Genomic DNA, 20,774 nt, shown 5'->3' on the forward strand with positions numbered 1-20,774 from the left:
ACCAATATACACCCAAGAAGACACTTCTTTATTCTCAGGCCAGCCTCGTGGTCCTCCTCTTCAGGCTTCACTCACCTTTGGGTTGAATCCACGACCCTTCTCTAAGCTTCACTCGCTCTTGTGGAAAGGATACACACTAGATTGTTCCTCAATCTAGTTTCAGAGATATTCTATCACTCAATTGTGTTGTGACTGATTTGAAGGAAACACACAATATACTCAGGGGAAAGGAAGATATCAACGAACAATGAAAACGGATTGAAACTAGGAAAATCTGAATGAAACTCTTATTACTTGGATGATTGTCTTTTACATCAAGCCTAGCGACCTATTTATAGCTTTCTATCATTACAATGGCTAGTTTATACACGTGCCTAATATCAGGCTTATTTTAAAAAACAGAAATCAGACAAAATGACTAAGTACTGGATGGCCTTCTTCGCAGTGGCTAGTGACTGGGGCACCTTGTGCTGGTTCTCCCGGCTTCTATGATTATTGCCAGTAGGGTCCTAGGCCCTTGATGGCTAGGTCCATGTGCCAAGATGTCATATCTTCCTTGGTCACCCCTTTGAAGCTCGTGGTTAAGTCTCAGGCAACAGAGTAAGGTGGCCTGGTCGTAAGCAGACTGCTGGGCAGTGTCTTGACTGTTTGAGCATGCTGTGTGGCCTTTGGTTTTCTTGCGTACCTCTTGGGTCGGAGTAGCTGGCTCGTGGTGTGGATTTTTGTTCTCTACATGTTCCAAACTTAGACGCTCATGATTTGTTTGAGTAGGAGCAGTAGGAACAGTAGGATCAGTGGGAACAGCTTCAGTGGGAATAGCAACAGCTTCAGTGGGAACAACTTGTAGTTCCCCTGTACTTGGACCATATTCTGAGCAGGGCGAATATGGTTCAACTCCTCCTTCTTGGGAAAGAATTGACCCAATTCTTGATTTGCCTGATGTAGTTGTAGATCCCCAATATTAAAGGTGTTTGATATGTTGTACTCAGCTGGTAATTCCACCTTGTAGGCGATATCTCCAATTTTGGCAGTAATTGGAAATGGACCTGCTGCTCTGGGCATCAATTTGTTTTTTCTCAACTGAGGAAATCTCTCCTTTCTGAGGTGTAACCAGACCAGGTCTCCTTCCTTCAGTGGTGCTCTAGGTTGGTGCTTCCCATCTGCTTTTTGTTTGTATTTCACATTAGCTTTGCAGATATTTTCCTTGACCATTTTATGCACTTTCAGCAGCTCCTCAGCATGATCCACTGCATCTTTCTGCTTCCTGTCATGCACATTAATGTGTGTGAGATTAATTGGCAGCAGGGGGTTTTCCCCATAAACACATTGAAAAGGTCTGCATTTTGTAGCATAGCTTGGGCTTCGGTTGTAAGCAAATTCTGCTTGGCTTAGCTTAAGGTCTTAGTCCCTAAGGTGTTTACTTACTAAAGCCCTTAGAATGGATCCCAAAGTTTTATTAGTCACTTCAGTTTGGCCAACCGTTTGGGGGTGATGGCTTGTACTGAAGAGCAAAGTGGTGCCTAACAGTTTCCACAGGGTCTTCCAAAAATAACTAAGGAATTTACCATCCCTATCAGATATAATGGTCTTGGGTACCCCATGTAGTCTCACAACCTCATCAAAATATAGCCTTGCTATGTGTTTGGCATCATCCACTTTAGTGCAAGCAATAAAGTGGGCCATTTTTGAGAATCTATCAACCACAACCATGATAGAATCCTTTTGCCTCTGTGTCCTTGGCAAAGCCTTAACAAAGTCCATACTCACATGCTCCCAAGGTTTTTCAGCTACAGGTAAGGGTCTATATTCACCTCTATGGAAGGTGAGTTTTGCCTTAATGCAAGTCTCACATTTCAAAATGTATTTGCCTATAGTTCCCAACATTTTAGGCCAGTAAAAATGTTCACTTAGCATGTCTAAGGTCTTTTGTATGCCAAAGTGTCCACTTAAACTACCCTCATGCATTTCTTTTACCAACAACAGTCTCAAAGGGCTCTTAGGTATATACAACCTAATGCCTTTAAATAGAAATCCCTGTTGCAAATGAAAAACACCTGGAGGTTCTTTCAAAACAAGCAGCATACAAATCACAAAAATCAGAATCATTAGCATAGAGTTCTTTGATTATTTCAAACCCAATCACTTTAGCATCAAGAATAGCTAGCAAGCTGTATCTCCTGCTTAAGGCATCAGCAATCACATTGGTTTTTCCTGTTTTGTACTTTGCAGAAAAGTTGAAGGTCTGGAGAAATTCAACCCATCTAGCATGCCTAGGGTTGAGTTTGTTTTGTCCATGAATATTTTTCAAGGACTCATGGTCAGTGTATAAAATGAAGGGTTGCACTTTCAGATAATGGGACCAATTTTCCAAAGCTCTAATCATTGCATAGAACTCCTTGTCATAGGTGGAGTAGTTAAGTCTAGACTTATTCAGTTTCTCACTGAAATAAGCTACTGGTCTGCCTTCTTGTATTAATACGGCACCTAATCCTGTTCCACAAGCATCACATTCAACCTCAAAAGGCTTAGTGAAGTCACGAAGTTTCAAAATAGGGGCTGTACACATCACGTCCTTGATTAGCTCAAAGGCTTTTTGTGCTTCTAAGGTCCAGCAAAATGTTCCTTTTTTGGTACATTCTGTTATGGGGGTCATAATGGTGCTAAAGTTTTTAATGAACCTCCTATAGAATGATGCAAGCCCATGAAAAGACCTAACTTGTGTCACAGAGGTAGATGTGGGCCAGTTCTTCACAGCCTCTACTTTAGAAGGATCAACCTTCACCCCATCCTTTCCTATGATAAATCCCAAAAACCCTACTTCTTTCATAAGGAAGCTACACTTCTCTAACTTCTCATAAAGCTTCTGTTTCCTCAGAGTTTCAAAAAGTTGTTGTAAATGACCAAGGTGTTCCTGTAGTTCCCTGCTGTATATCAGTATGTCATCCAGATAAACTACTATGAATTTCCCTAAGAAAGGTCTCAAAACCTCATTCATCAATCTCATGAAAGTGCTGGGGGCTCCTGTCAAACCGAAGGGCATCACTAGCCACTCATACAAACCATACTTTGTCTTAAAAGCAGTTTTCCATTCATCGCCTTCTTTCATTCTGATTTGATGGTAACCACTCCTTAAGTCAACCTTGCTGAACCATTGTGCTCCTGATAGCTCATCCAACATATCATCTATCCTAGGTATGGGAAACCTATATTTGATGGTAATATTATTAACACTCCTGCTATCTACGCACATCCTCCATGTCCCATCCTTTTTTGGCACAAGCAGAGTAGGTACTGCACAGGGGCTGAGACATTCCCTCACATATCCTTTTTGTAGCAACACTTCCACTTGCCTTTGTAGCTCCTTGGTTTCTGTGGGGTTAGTTCTGTAGGCTGGCTTGTTAGGTAGAGGGGCTCCTGGTATGAGATCTATCTGATGTTCAATCCCTCTCACAGGTGGTAAACCCTTAGGCAGGTCATCAGGAAACACATCCATATACTGCTGTAACAGGGGCTTCATTTTAGAGGGTATCTTTGCTCGCTGTTCTATTTCCTTAGTGACCAAGACAAAAACCTCATTCCTATTTTTAATTTCCTTTTCACACACTCTTCTACTGATCAAGTGAACAGGTTTCCTCACAGGAGGGGGTATGGCCATATGTGGAGGCAGGGGGAATCGGTACTTTGGGCTTCCCTTCATGCCTAATAGTATAGGTGTTGGTAAATCCATTATGGATGATTCTCCTGTCATATTGCCAGGGTATTCCCAAAAGTATATGGCAGGCATTCATTTCTAACACATCACAAAACACTTTGTCTTGATATGAACCTATAGCAAACCCTACTAAACATTGTTTGCTCACTGAACCAGTTGCATTGTTGTCTAGCCACTTGAGTTTATATGGGTGTGGATGAGGTCTGGTTTTTAGATTAAAATCTGTCACTAAATCCCAACTAACACAATTTGAATCACTTCGCCCATCAATTATCATTTCACAAACTTGATCCTTTACTTTACACTTAGTTTGAACGATGTTCTCTCTTTGGTTGCTTTCTTTTTCTTCACATGTGGTGTGTAGATTTCTCCTTATGATCAGATTGTAGCAACCTTCCTCAGGTAAAATCCTTTCCAATCCTTCATCAAACTCTTCTTCATCAGTATTTTGCTCATATCTTACTATTTTCCCAAAGTCATCTACTCTGTAAGATCCATCTGGTTCATGCTCAGCAACTGGAGGCCAGTCTTCCTCCACTCTACCATTTCTGACTACCAGCATCATTTTGGGTTGAGTATCCTCCTTAATCATTCTCCATTCTTGAGCAGTGAAAACTCTAATATTAGGGCAATCATTTTTGTAATGCCCATGACCATGACATTTGAAACACACTACCTTGTTCAATGGTCCAGGTATTCTCCAGGTTCATGAGGGGTTTGTTCTGTTTTCCTCTGAGTTTTAGGTGACTTAGGCCTGGATTGTTTGGATTGGTAGTTCTTAGGAGGTTTGTTGTAGTTGTTCCCTGTCATCCTTCTTTTATTGAAGTTCTGTTCATAAAATGGGGCTAGGTTGAACGCTGTTTGTAGGTCTATGGTGGGCATGGTCATAAGCTTATCCCTGATATCTTCCCTTAACCCTGCTAAGAACTTAGTCAGCTTCAAATCCTCTGCATCCTCAATTTCACACATCACCACTAACTTTTCCCATTCCTGTATATACTCAGTCACACTCCTGCCTCTTTGGTTCAAAGTGCTCCATTTGATGTACAGTTTATGCTTGAAGTTTACAGGAACATACTTCCTATTCAAATGCTTCTTGAGTTTATCCCAAGTATCAATCCTGTCTCTGTGTTCTCTTAACCTCTGTCTCTGAATTCCTTCCAACCATAAGGCAGCAAGCTTAGTGAGTTTCATCATAGCTATCTTATATTGCCTTTCATGTGTAGTCTCCCTATACTCAAAGTATCGATCCATGTTTGCTTCCCACTCCAAATATTCTTCAGGATTACTGGAATGCCCATCAAAGTCCTTTATATCAAACCTTATCATTCTGTCCTCTTGATCATCATGGGGATGGTGGGGTTGGCGTGGTTGATTCCCTCTTTCATTTTGGGTAATATGTTGGACCAGCCTATGTAAGGTCTCTTCTATGGTTTCTATTCTTGCCTCCATGTTTTAAGTCTCAACACACAGCACACAAGATAAGCAATCAATCAAACAAGGCACCAACAAGGGCTCTAAGTCTCAACAGCTATGAACCAACACACAAGCACACACAGGGGCTCTAAGTCTCAACAGCTAGATACCAGCTCTCAACCAAGATGCAACAAAAACAATCAGAACAACAACTCAGGAAATACAGAGTTCAATCAATCAATCACTCAGATTAAATACCAAAATCAAATGATCCACAAGGCAACAATGGAGAATAGCAATATCCAGAAGACAATTAGAAAAAGATTTCTCACAGATTTTATCCTAGGTCAAAATCTATTTGAATCTCAAACACTGAAAATATACGAACAAAAACCTTTTCAAGATCGTCTGATAAATGCTTTTAACCGTATTGAAATATGATAGAGAAACTATTATTATGCTTTAATAAAAAAAAACTGATCAATTAAAACTAATTTTATCGAATAAACGATCGCCAGAAAACAAATGCCAGAAAACGATTTTTCCAGATTTTAAAACTTCGTCTATTTCAATTAGAAATTGAATTAGACCTTAAGAACTGTATCAAAGATTAATTGAATATCACCTTTTTTCGGATTAACAATTTCATGTAACCAGAATGTAGAGTTTAGAACGATTTTACCAGATTCGCACGCGTTACAAAGTCAGTCGCCTCTGATATTCCTTTGCAGTTATTTCTTCGATTCTCTTCAACAATGGTGGGTTGTGCCCTCTCGTCACTTATGCTCTGATACCAATTTTCACCAAGATTGGGTCCCTTAGACTCACAATCTTGCACTGAATCACTCTCGCCAATGGAGATAGTCAATAAAATGCAGAAACACACACACACCACACCAATATATACCCAAGAAGACACTTCTTGATTCTCAGGCCAGCCTCGTGGTCCTCCTCTTCAGGCTTCACTCACCTTTGCGTTGAATCCACGACCCTTCTCTAAGCTTCACTCGCTCTTGTGGAAAGGTTACACACTAGATTGTTCCTCAATCTAGTTTCAGAGATATTCTATCACTCAATTGTGTTGTGATTGATTTGAAGGAAACACGCAATATACTCAAGGGAAAGGAAGAGAGCAACGAACAATGAAAACGTATTAAAACTAGGAAAATCTGAATGAAACTCTTATTACTTGGTTGATTGTATTTTCCATGAAGCCTAGCTACCTATTTATAACTTTCTATCATTACAACGGCTAGTTTATACACGTGCCCAATATTAGGCTTATTTTAAAAACAGAAATCAGACAAAATGACTAAGTACTGGATAGCCTTTTTCGCAGTGGCTAGTGACTGGGGCACCTTGTGCTGGTTCTCCCGGCTTCTGTGATTATTGTCAGTAGGATCCATGTGCCAAGATGTCATATCTTCCTTGGTCACCCCTTTGAAGCTCGTGGTTAAGTCTCAAGCAACAGAGTAAGGTAGCCTGGTCGTAAGCAGACTGCTGGGCAGTGTCTTGACTGTTTGAGCATGCTGTGTGGCCTTTGGTTCTCTTGCGTACCTCTTGGGTTGGAGTAGCTGGCTCATGGTGTGGATTGTTGTTCTCAACATGTTCCAAACTTAGACGCTCAAGATTTGTTTGAGTAGGAGCAGTAAGAAAAGTAGGATCAGTGGGAACAGCTTCAGTGGGAACAGGAACAGCTTCAGTGGGAACAGCTTGTAGTTCCCCTGTACTTGGACCATATTCTGAGCAGGGCGAACATGGTTCACAAGGATCAATGATCAAGAAAGAATGAATTATGAAGAATGAACAAGGATCAATAATCAATGAAGAATGAACGATGAAGAATGAACAAGGATCAATGATCATTGAAACATGAACGATGAAGAATGAACAAGGATCAATGATTATTGAAGAATGAACGATGAAGAATGAAAAAGCTTCAATGATCAATGAAGAATGAACGATGAAGAATGAACAACGATCAATGAGCATTGTAGATAAACGATGAAGAATAACCAAGGATCAATGATCAATAATGAATGAATGATGAAAAATGAACAAGGATCAATGATCATTGAACAATGAACGATGAAGAATGAACAAGGATCAATGAGCATTGTAGAATGAACAAGGATCAATGATCAATAATGAATGAAGGATGAAGAATGAACAAGGATGAATGATCATTGAACAATGAACGATTAAGAATGAACAAGGATCAATGAGCATTGTAGGATGAACAATGAAGAATGAACAAGGATCCATGATCAATAATGAATGAAGGATGAAGAATGAACAAGGACCAATGATCATTGAAGAATGAACGATAAAGATTGAACAAGGAACAATGATCAATGAAGAATAAATGAAGAAGAATGAACAAGGATCAATTATCATTGAAGAATGAACGATGAAGAATGAACAAGGATCAATGATCAATGAAGAATGAACTATGAAGAATGAACAAGGATCAATGATCAATGAAGAATGAACGATGAAGAATGAACAAGGATCAATGATCATTGAAACATGAACGATGAAGAAAGAACAAGGATCAATGACTAATGAAGAATGAAGGATTAATAATGAACAAGGATCATTGGACATTGAAGAATGAACGGTGAAGAATGAACAAGGATCAATGATCAATAATGAATGAACGATGAAGATTGAAATGGGATCAATGATCATTGATGAATGAACGATGAAGAATGAACAAGGATCAATGATGAAGGAAGAATCAACTATGAAGAATGAACAAGGATCAATGATCAATGAAGAATGAACGATGAAGAATGAACAAGGATCAATGATCATAGAAACATGAACGATGAAGAATGAACAAGGATCAATCATCAATGAAGAATCAAGGATTAATAATGAACAAGGATCAATGATCGTTGAAGAATGAACGGTGAAGAATGAACAAGGATCAATGATCAATAATGAATGAACGATGAAGATTGAACAAGGAACAAGGATCATTGAAGGATGAACGATTAAGAATGAACAAGGATCAATGCTCAATGAAGAATGAACGATGAAGAATGAGCATTGTAGAATGAACGATCAAGAATGAACAAGGATCAATGATCAATAATGAATGAACGATGAAGAATGAACAAGGATCAATGATCAATGAAGAATGAATGATGAAGAATGAACAAGGATCAATGATAATTGAAGAATGAACAAGGATAAATGATCAATGAAGAATGAACGATACAGAACGAACAAGGATTCATAATGAACAAGGATCAATAATCATTGAAGAATGAACGGTGAAGAATGAACAAGGATCAATGAGCTTTGTAGAATGAACCATGAAGATTGAAAATGATCAATGAAGAATGAATGATATAGAATGTACAAGGATCAACGATCATTGAAGAATTAACGATGAAGAATGAACAAGGATCAATGATAATTGAAGAATTAACGTTGTAGAATGAATAAGGATAAATGATCAATGAAGAATGAACGATAAAAACGAAGAAGGATCAATGAGAATTATAGAATGAACCATGTTGAATGAACATGGATCAATGATCATTGAAGAATGAACGATAAAGAATGAACGATGAAGAATGAACAAGGATCAATGAGCATTGTAGAATGAACGATGAAGAATGAACAAGGATCAATGATCAATAATGAATGAACGATGAAGAATAAACAAGGATCAATGATCAATGAAGAATGAATGATGAAGAATGAACAAGGATCAATGATCATTGAAGAATGAACGATGAAGAATGAACATGGATAAATGATCAATGAAAAATGAACGATAAAGAACGAACAAGGATTAATAATGAACAAGGATCAATAATCAATAAAGAATGAACGGTGAAGAATGAACAAGGATCAATGAGCTTTGTAGAATGAACGATGAACAATGAACAAGGAACAATGATCAATGAAGAATGAATGATGAAGAATGAACAAGGATCAACGATCATTGAAGAATGAACGATGAAAAATCATCAAAGTTCAATGATCAATGAAGAATGAACGATGAAGAATGAACAAGGATCAATGAGCGTTGTAGAATGAACGATGAAGAATGAACAAGGATCAATGAGCATTGTAGAATGAATGATAAAGAATGAACTAGGACCAATGATGAATAAAGAATCAAAGATGAAGAATGAAAAAGGATCAATGATCATGCAAGAATGAACGATGAAGAATGAACAAGGATCAATGATCAATGAAGAATGAACGATGAAGAATGAACAAGAATCAATGATCATTGAAGAATGGAAGAGGAAGAATGAACAAGGATCAATGAAGAATGAATGATGAAGAATAAACAAGCACCAATGATCAATGAAGAATGAACGATGAAGAATTAACAAGGGTCAATGATCATTGTAGAATGAATGATGAAGAATGAAGAAGGATCAATGATCATTGAAGAATGAACGATGAAGAATGAACAAGGATCAATGATCAATGAAGAATGAACAAAGATCAATGATCAATGAAGAATGAACGATGAAGAATGAACAACGATCAATGATCATTGAAACATGAACGATGAAGAATGAACAAGGATCAATGATCAATGAAGAATCAAGGATTAATAATGAACAAGGATCAATGATCATTGAACAATGAACGATGAATAATGAACAAGGATCAATGATTAATGAAGAATGAATGATGAAGAATGAACAAGGATCAATGATCAATGAAGAATGAACGATGAAGAATGAACAAGGATCAATGAGCATTGTAGAATGAACGATGAAGAATGAACAAGGATCAATGTTCAATAATGAATGAACGATGAAGAATGAAAAAGTTTCAATGATCAATGAAGAATGAACGATGAAGAATGAACAAGGATTAATAATGAACAAGGATCAATAATCAATAAAGAATGAACGGTGAAGAATGAACAAGGATCAATGAGCTTTGTAGAATGAACGATGAACAATGAACAAGGAACAGTGATCAATGAAGAATGAATGATGAAGAATGAACAAGGATCAATGATCATTGAAGAATGAACGATGAAGAATCATCAAAGTTCAATGATCAATGAAGAATGAACGATGAAGAATGAACAAGGATCAATGAGCGTTGTAGAATGAACGATGAAGAATGAACAAGGATCAATGAGCATTGTAGAATGAATGATAAAGAATGAACTAGGACCAATGATGAATAAAGAATCAAAGATGAAGAATGAAAAAGGATCAATGATCATGCAAGAATGAACGATGAAGAATGAACAAGGATCAATGATCAATGAAGAATGAACGATGAAGAATGAACAAGAATCAATGATCATTGAAGAATGGAAGAGGAAGAATGAACAAGGATCAATGAAGAATGAATGATGAAGAATAAACAAGCACCAATGATCAATGAAGAATGAACGATGAAGAATTAACAAGGGTCAATGATCATTGTAGAATGAATGATGAAGAATGAAGAAGGATCAATGATCATTGAAGAATGAACGATGAAGAATGAACAAGGATCAATGATCAATGAAGAATGAACAAAGATCAATGATCAATGAAGAATGAACGATGAAGAATGAACAACGATCAATGATCATTGAAACATGAACGATGAAGAATGAACAAGGATCAATGATCAATGAAGAATCAAGGATTAATAATGAACAAGGATCAATGATCATTGAACAATGAACGATGAATAATGAACAAGGATCAATGATTAATGAAGAATGAATGATGAAGAATGAACAAGGATCAATGATCAATGAAGAATGAACGATGAAGAATGAACAAGGATCAATGAGCATTGTAGAATGAACGATGAAGAATGAACAAGGATCAATGTTCAATAATGAATGAACGATGAAGAATGAAAAAGTTTCAATGATCAATGAAGAATGAACGATGAAGAATGAACAAGGATTAATAATGAACAAGGATCAATAATCAATAAAGAATGAACGGTGAAGAATGAACAAGGATCAATGAGCTTTGTAGAATGAACGATGAACAATGAACAAGGAACAGTGATCAATGAAGAATGAATGATGAAGAATGAACAAGGATCAATGATCATTGAAGAATGAACGATGAAGAATCATCAAAGTTCAATGATCAATGAAGAATGAACGATGAAGAATGAACAAGGATCAATGAGCGTTGTAGAATGAACGATGAAGAATGAACAAGGATCAATGAGCATTGTAGAATGAATGATAAAGAATGAACTAGGACCAATGATGAATAAAGAATCAAAGATGAAGAATGAAAAAGGATCAATGATCATGCAAGAATGAACGATGAAGAATGAACAAGGATCAATGATCAATGAAGAATGAACGATGAAGAATGAACAAGAATCAATGATCATTGAAGAATGGAAGAGGAAGAATGAACAAGGATCAATGAAGAATGAATGATGAAGAATAAACAAGCACCAATGATCAATGAAGAATGAACGATGAAGAATTAACAAGGGTCAATGATCATTGTAGAATGAATGATGAAGAATGAAGAAGGATCAATGATCATTGAAGAATGAACGATGAAGAATGAACAAGGATCAATGATCAATGAAGAATGAACAAAGATCAATGATCAAGAAGAATGAACGATGAAGAATGAACAACGATCAATGATCATTGAAACATGAACGATGAAGAATGAACAAGGATCAATGATCAATGAAGAATCAAGGATTAATAATGAACAAGGATCAATGATCATTGAAGAATGAACGGTGAAGAATGAACAACGATCAATGATCAATAATGAATGAACGATGAAGATTGAACAAGGATCAATGATCATTGAACAATGAACGATTAAGAATGAACAAGGATCAATGAGCATTGTAGGATGAACGATGAAGAATGAACAAGCATCAATGATCAATAATGAATGAAGGATGAAGAATGAACAAGGACCAATGATCATTGAAGAATGAACGATGAAGAATGAACAAAGTTCAATGATCAATGAAGAATGAATGATGAAAAATGAACAAGGATCTATGATCAATAATGAATGAATGATGAAGAATGAACAAGGATCAATGATCATTGAAGAATGAACGATGAAGATTGAACAAGGATCAATGATCATTGAACAATGAACGATGAATAATGAACAAGGATCAATGATTAATGAAGAATGAACGATGAAGAATGAACAAGGATCAATGATCAATGAAGAATGAACGATGAAGAATGAACAAGGATCAATGAGCATTGTAGAATGAACGATGAAGAATGAACAAGGATCAATGTTCAATAATGAATGAACGATGAAGAATGAACAAGTTTCAATGATCAATGAAGAATGAACGATGAAGAATGAACAAGGATTAATAATGAACAAGGATCAATAATCATTGAAGAATGAACGGTGAAGAATGAACAAGGATCAATGAGCTTTGTAGAATGAACGATGAACAATGAACAAGGATCAATGATCAATGAAGAATGAATGATTAAGAATGAACAAGGATCAATGATCATTGAAGAATGAACGATAAAGAATGAACAAGGTTCAATGACCAATGAAGAATGAACGATGAAGAATGAATAAGGATCAATGAGTATTGTAGATGAACGATGCAGAATGAACTTACCAATGATCAATAATGAATGAACGATGAAGAATGAACAAGGATCAATGATCATTGAAGAATGAATGATGAAGAATTAACAAGGACCAATGATCATTGAAAATGAACGATGAAGAATGAACAAGGATCAATGATCAATGAAGAATGAAGGATTAATAATGAACAAGGATCAATCATCATTGAAGAATGAACGGTGAAGAATGAACAAGGATCAATGATCAATAATGAGTGAACGATGAAGATTGAACAAGGATCAATGATCATTAAAGAATGAACGATGAAGAATGAACAAGGATCAATGAGCATTGTAGAATGAACGATGAAGAATGAACAAGGACCAATGAACAATAATGAATCAACGATGAAGAATGAAAAAGGATCAATGATCATGCAAGAATGAACGATGAAGAATGAACAAGGATCAATGATCAATGAAGAATGAACGATGAAGAATGAACAAGGATCAATGATCATTGAAGAATGGACGAGGAAGAATGAACAAGGATCAATGTAGAATGAACGATGAAGAATAAACAAGCACCAATGATCAATGAAGAATGAACGATGAAGATTGAACAAGGTTCAATGATCATTGAAGAATGAATGATGAAGAATGAAGAAGGATCAATGATCATTGAAGAAAGAACGATGAAGAATGAACAAGGATCAATGATCAATGAAGAATGAACGAAGATCAATGATCAATGAAGAATGAACGATGAAGAATGAACAAGGATCAATGATCATTGAAACATGAATGATGAAGAATGAACAAGGATCAGTGATCAATGAAGAATCAAGGATTAATAATGAACAAGGATCAATCATCATTGAAGTATGAACGGTGAAGAATGAACAAGGATCAATGATCAATAATGAATGAACGATGAAGATTGAACAAGGATCAATGATCATTGAAGAATGAACGACGTAGAATGAACAAGGATCAATGATCAATAAGGAATGAACGATGAAGAATGAACAAGGATCAATGATCATTGAACAATGAATGATTAAGAATGAACAAGGATCAATGAGCATTATAGGATGAACGATGAAGAAAGAACAAGGATCAATGATCAATAATGAATGAAGGATGAAGAATGAACAAGGACCAATGATCATTGAAGAATGAACGATGAAGAATGAACAAGGTTCAATGATCAATGAAGAATGAATGATGAAGAATGAACAAGGATCAATGATCAATAATGAATGAAGGATGAAGAATGAACAAGGACCAATGATCATTGAAAAATGAACGATGAAGAATGAACAAGGTTCAATGATCAATGAAGAATGAATGATGAACAATGAACAAGGATCAATGATCAATAATGAATGAATGATGAAGAATGAACAAGGATCAATGATCATTGAAGAACAAACGATGAAGATTGAACAAGGATCAGTGATCATTGAACAATGAACGATGAATAATGAACAAGGATCAATCATTAATGAAGAATGAACGATGAAGAATGAACAAGGATCAATGATCAACGAAGAATGAACGATGAAGAATGAACAAGGATCAATGAGCATTGTAGAATGAACGATGAAGAATTAACAAGGATCAATGTTCAATAATGAATGAACGATGAAGATTGAACAAGGATCAAGGATCATTGAAGGATGAACGATTAAGAATGAACAAGGATCAATGATCAATGAGAATGAATGATGAAGAATGAACAAGGATCAATGATCATTGAATAATGAACGATGAAGAATGAACAAGGTTCAATGATCAATGAAGAATGAACGATGAAGAATGAATAAGGATCAATGAGTATTGTAGATGAACGATGCAGAATGAACTTACCAATGATCAATAATGAATGAACGATGAAGAATGAACAAGGATCAATGATCATTGAAGAATGAATGATGAAGAATGAACAAGGACCAATGATCATTGAAACAAGAACGATGAAGAATGAACAAGGATCAATGATCAATGAAGAATGAAGGATTAATAATGAACAAGGATCAATAATAATTGAAGAATGAACGTTGAAGAATGAACAAGAATCAATGATCATTGAAGAATGAACGATGAAGAATGAACAAGGATCAATGAGCATTGTAGAATGAATGATAAAGAATGAACAAGGACCAATGATCAATAAAGAATCAACGATGAAGAATGAAAAAGGATCAATGATCATGCAAGAATGAACAATGAAGAATGAACAAGGATCAATGATCAATGAAGAATGAACGATGAAGAATGAACAAGGATCAATGATCAGTGAAGAATGGACGAGGAAGAATGAACAAGCATCAATGAAGAATGAACGATGAAGAATAAACAAGCACCAATGATCAATGAAGAATGAACGATGAAGATTGAACAAGGGTCAATGATCATTGAAGAATGAAGAAGGATCAATGATCATTGAAGAATGAACGATGAAGAATGAACAAGGATCAATGATCAATGAAGAATGCACAAAGATCAATGATCAATGAAGAATGAACGATGAAGAATGAACAAGGATCAATGATCATTGAAACATGAACGATGAAGAATGAACAAGCATCAATGATCAATGAAGAATCAAGGATTAATAATGAACAAGGATCAATGATCATTGAAGAATGAATGGTGAAGAATGAACAAGGATCAATGATCATTTAAGAATGAGCGATGAAGATTGAACAAGGATCAATGATCATTGAACAATGAACGATGAATAATGAACAAGGATCAATGATTAATGAAGAATGAACGATGAAGAATGAACAAGGATCAATGATCAATGAAGAATGAACGATGAAGAATGAACAAGGATCAATGAGCATTGTAGAATGAACGATGAAGAATGAACAAGGATCAATGTTCAATAATGAATGAACGATGAAGAATGAACAAGTTTCAATGATCAATGAAGAATGAACGATGAAGAATGAACAAGGACATTTGAGCATTGAAGAATGAAAGATTAGGAATGAACAAGGATCAATGAGCATTGTGGAATGACCGATGAAGAATGAACAAGGATCAATGATCATTGAAGAATGAACGATAAAGAATGAACAAGGATTTATGATCAATGAAGAATGAACGATGAAGAATGAACAAGGATCAATGAGCAGTGTAGAATGAACGATGAATAATGAACAAGGATCAATGATCAATAATGAATGAACGATGAAAAATGAACAAGGATCAATGATAATTGAAGAATGAACGATGTAGAATGAATAAGGATAAATGATCAATGAAGAATGAACGATGAAGAATGAACAAGAATCAATGATCATTGAAGAATGGAAGAGGAAGAATGAACAAGGATCAATGAAGAATGAATGATGAAGAATAAACAAGCACCAATGATCAATGAAGAATGAACGATGAAGAATTAACAAAGGTCAATGATCATTGTAGAATGAATGATGAAGAATGAAGAAGGATCAATGATCATTGAAGAATGAACGATGAAGAATGAACAAGAATCAATTATCAATGAAGAATGAACAAAGATCAATGATCAAGAAGAATGAACGATGAAGAATGAACAACGATCAATGATCATTGAAACATGAACGATGAAGAATGAACAAGGATCAATGATCAATGAAGAATCAAGGATTAATAATGAACAAGGATCAATGATCATTGAAGAATGAACGGTGAAGAATGAACAAGGATCAATGATCAATAATGAATGAACGATGAAGATTGAACAAGGATCAATGATCATTGAACAATGAACGATTAAGAATGAACAAGGATCAATGAGCATTGTAGGATGAACGATCAAGAATGAACAAGCATCAATGATCAATAATGAATGAACGATGAAGAATGAACAAGGATCAATGATCATTGAAGAATGAATGATGAAGAATGAACAAGGACCAATGATCATTGAAACAAGAACGATGAAGAATGAACAAGGATCAATGATCAATGAAGAATGAAGGATTAATAATGAACAAGGATCAATAATAATTGAAGAATGAACGTTGAAGAATGAACAAGAATCAATGATCATTGAAGAATGAACGATGAAGAATGAACAAGGATCAATGAGCATTGTAGAATGAATGATAAAGAATGAACAAGGACCAATGATCAATAAAGAATCAACGATGAAGAATGAAAAAGGATCAATGATCATGCAAGAATGAACAATGAAGAATGAACAAGGATCAATGATCAATGAAGAATGAACGATGAAGAATGAACAAGGATCAATGATCAGTGAAGCATGGACGAGGAAGAATGAACAAGCATCAATGAAGAATGAACGATGAAGAATAAACAAGCACCAATGATCAATGAAGAATGAACGATGAAGATTGAACAAGGGTCAATGATCATTGAAGAATGAAGAAGGATCAATGATCATTGAAGAATGAACGATGAAGAATGAACAAGGATCAATGATCAATGAAGAATGCACAAAGATCAATGATCAATGAAGAATGAACGATGAAGAATGAACAAGGATCAATGATCATTGAAACATGAACGATGAAGAATGAACAAGCATCAATGATCAATGAAGAATCAAGGATTAATAATGAACAAGGATCAATGATCATTGAAGAATGAATGGTGAAGAATGAACAAGGATCAATGATCAATAATGAATGAACGATGAAGATTGAACAAGGATCAATGATCATTGAACAATGAACGATTAAGAATGAACAAGGATCAATGAGCATTGTAGGATGAACGATGAAGAATCAACACGGATCAATGATTAATAATGTATGAAGGATGAAGAATGAACAAGGACCAATGATCATTGAAGAATGAACGATGAACAATGAACAAAGTTCAATGATCAATGAAGAAGGAATGATGAAAAATGAACAAGGATCAATGATCAATAATGAATGAATGATGATGAATGAACAAGGATCAATGATCATTTAAGAATGAGCGATGAAGATTGAACAAGGATCAATGATCATTGAACAATGAACGATGAATAATGAACAAGGATCAATGATTAATGAAGAATGAACGATGAAGAATGAACAAGGATCAATGATCAATGAAGAATGAACGATGAAGAATGAACAAGGATCAATGAGCATTGTAGAATGAACGATGAAGAATGAACAAGGATCAATGTTCAATAATGAATGAACGATGAAGAATGAACAAGTTTCAATGATCAATGAAGAATGAACGATGAAGAATGAACAAGGACATTTGAGCATTGAAGAATGAAAGATTAGGAATGAACAAGGATCAATGAGCATTGTGGAATGACCGATGAAGAATGAACAAGGATCAATGATCATTGAAGAATGAACGATAAAGAATGAACAAGGATTTATGATCAATGAAGAATGAACGATGAAGAATGAACAAGGATCAATGAGCAGTGTAGAATGAACGATGAATAATGAACAAGGATCAATGATCAATAATGAATGAACGATGAAAAATGAACAAGGATCAATGATAATTGAAGAATGAACGATGTAGAATGAATAAGGATAAATGATCAATGAAGAATGAACGATGAAGAATGAACAAGAATCAATGATCATTGAAGAATGGAAGAGGAAGAATGAACAAGGATCAATGAAGAATGAATGATGAAGAATAAACAAGCACCAATGATCAATGAAGAATGAACGATGAAGAATTAACAAGGGTCAATGATCATTGTAGAATGAATGATGAAGAATGAAGAAGGATCAATGATCATTGAAGAATGAACGATGAAGAATGAACAAGAATCAATTATCAATGAAGAATGAACAAAGATCAATGATCAAGAAGAATGAACGATGAAGAATGAACAACGATCAATGATCATTGAAACATGAACGATGAAGAATGAACAAGGATCAATGATCAATGAAGAATCAAGGATTAATAATGAACAAGGATCAATGATCATTGAAGAATGAACGGTGAAGAATGAACAAGGATCAATGATCAATAATGAATGAACGATGAAGATTGAACAAGGATCAATGATCATTGAACAATGAACGATTAAGAATGAACAAGGATCAATGAGCATTGTAGGATGAACGATGAAGAATGAACAAGCATCAATGATCAATAATGAATGAAGGATGAAGAATGAACAAGGACCAATGATCATTGAAGAATGAACGATGAAGAATGAACAAAGTTCAATGATCAATGAAGAATGAATGATGAAAAATGAACAAGGATCTATGATCAATAATGAATGAATGATGAAGAATGAACAAGGATCAATGATCATTGAAGAATGAACGATGAAGATTGAACAAGGATCAATGATCATTGAACATTGAACGATGAATAATGAACAAGGATCAATGATTAATGAAGAATGAACGATGAAGAATGAACAAGGATCAATGATCAATGAAGAATGAACGATGAAGAATGAACAAGGATCAATGAGCATTGTAGAATGAACGATGAAGAATGAACAAGGATCAATGTTCAATAATGAATGAACGATGAAGAATGAACAAGTTTCAATGATCAATGAAGAATGAACGATGAAGAATGAACAAGGATTAATAATGAACAAGGATCAATAATCATTGAAGAATGAACGGTGAAGAATGAACAAGGATCAATGAGCTTTGTAGAATGAACGATGAACAATGAACAAGGATCAATGATCAATGAAGAATGAATGATTAAGAATGAACAAGGATCAATGATCATTGAAGAATGAACGATAAAGAATGAACAAGGTTCAATGACCAATGAAGAATGAACGATGAAGAATGAATAAGGATCAATGAGTATTGTAGATGAACGATGCAGAATGAACTTACCAATGATCAATAATGAATGAACGATGAAGAATGAACAAGGATCAATGATCATTGAAGAATGAAGGATGAAGAATGAACAAGGACCAATGATCATTGAAAATGAACGATGAAGAATGAACAAGGATCAATGATCAATGAAGAATGAAGGATTAATAATGAACAAGGATCAATCATCATTGAAGAATGAACGGTGAAGAATGAACAAGGATCAATGATCAATAATGAATGAACGATGAAGATTGAACAAGGATCAATGATCATTAAAGAATGAACGATGAAGAATGAACAAGGATCAATGAGCATTGTAGAATGAACGATGAAGAATGAACAAGGACCAATGAACAATAATGAATCAACGATGAAGAATGAAAAAGGATCAATGATCATGCAAGAATGAACGATGAAGAATGAACAAGGATCAATGATCAATGAAGAATGAACGATGAAGAATGAACAAGGATCAATGATCATTGAAGAATGGACGAGGAAGAATGAACAAGGATCAATGAAGAATGAACGATGAAGAATAAACAAGCACCAATGATCAATGAAGAATGAACGATGAAGATTGAACAAGGTTCAATGATCATTGAAGAATGAATGATGAAGAATGAAGAAGGATCAATGATCATTGAAGAAAGAACGATGAAGAATGAACAAGGATCAATGATCAATGAAGAATGAACGAAAATCAATGATCAATGAAGAATGAACGATGAAGAATGAACAAGGATCAATGATCATTGAAACATGAATGATGAAGAATGAACAAGGATCAGTGATCAATGAAGAATCAAGGATTAATAATGAACAAGGATCAATCATCATTGAAGTATGAACGGTGAAGAATGAACAAGGATCAATGATCAATAATGAATGAACGATGAAGATTGAACAAGGATCAATGATCATTGAAGAATGAACGACGTAGAATGAACAAGGATCAATGATCAATAAGGAATGAACGATGAAGAATGAACAAGGATCAATGATCATTGAACAATGAATGATTAAGAATGAACAAGGATCAATGAGCATTGTAGGATGAACGATGAAGAAAGAACAAGGATCAATGATCAATAATGAATGAAGGATGAAGAATGAACAAGGACCAATGATCATTGAAGAATGAACGATGAAGAATGAACAAGGTTCAATGATCAATGAAGAATGAATGATGAAGAATGAACAAGGATCAATGATCAATAATGAATGAAGGATGAAGAATGAACAAGGACCAATGATCATTGAAGGATGAACGATGAAGAATGAACAAGGTTCAATGATCAATGAA

The 20,774-nt window shown here is 35.2% G+C and overlaps 1 protein-coding gene across 1 annotated transcript; it reads right to left on the reverse strand.

Annotated features, from left to right (window-relative positions):
• Nucleotides 1-448: 448 nt before the first annotated feature.
• On the reverse strand, nucleotides 449-1,965 carry LOC130808114 (uncharacterized). Its single transcript, XM_057673574.1, has 3 exons — nucleotides 1,526-1,965; nucleotides 1,047-1,264; nucleotides 449-936 (listed from the first exon to the last, which is right to left on the reverse strand). The coding sequence occupies exons 1-3, from the start codon at nucleotides 1,963-1,965 to the stop codon at nucleotides 449-451; spliced, it is 1,146 nt and encodes a 381-aa protein (XP_057529557.1).
• Nucleotides 1,966-20,774: the final 18,809 nt, after the last annotated feature.

The sequence above is a fragment of the Amaranthus tricolor genome, chromosome 1 (assembly GCF_026212465.1).
Source record: "Amaranthus tricolor cultivar Red isolate AtriRed21 chromosome 1, ASM2621246v1, whole genome shotgun sequence".
NCBI classification, from domain to species: domain Eukaryota; kingdom Viridiplantae; phylum Streptophyta; class Magnoliopsida; order Caryophyllales; family Amaranthaceae; genus Amaranthus; species Amaranthus tricolor.

Bases quoted from the DNA above. Each gene is read 5' to 3' on its own strand.
- LOC130808114 (XM_057673574.1), bottom strand. From the start codon at position 1,965: ATGCATGAGGGTAGTTTAAGTGGACACTTTGGCATACAAAAGACCTTA. The intron at 1,265-1,525 runs GTTAGGCACCAC...TGTGCATGACAG, and splicing joins TGGAAGACCCTGTGGAAACT to GAAGCAGAAAGATGCAGTGG. The intron at 937-1,046 runs GTCCATTTCCAA...CAACTACATCAG, and splicing joins ATTGATGCCCAGAGCAGCAG to GCAAATCAAGAATTGGGTCA.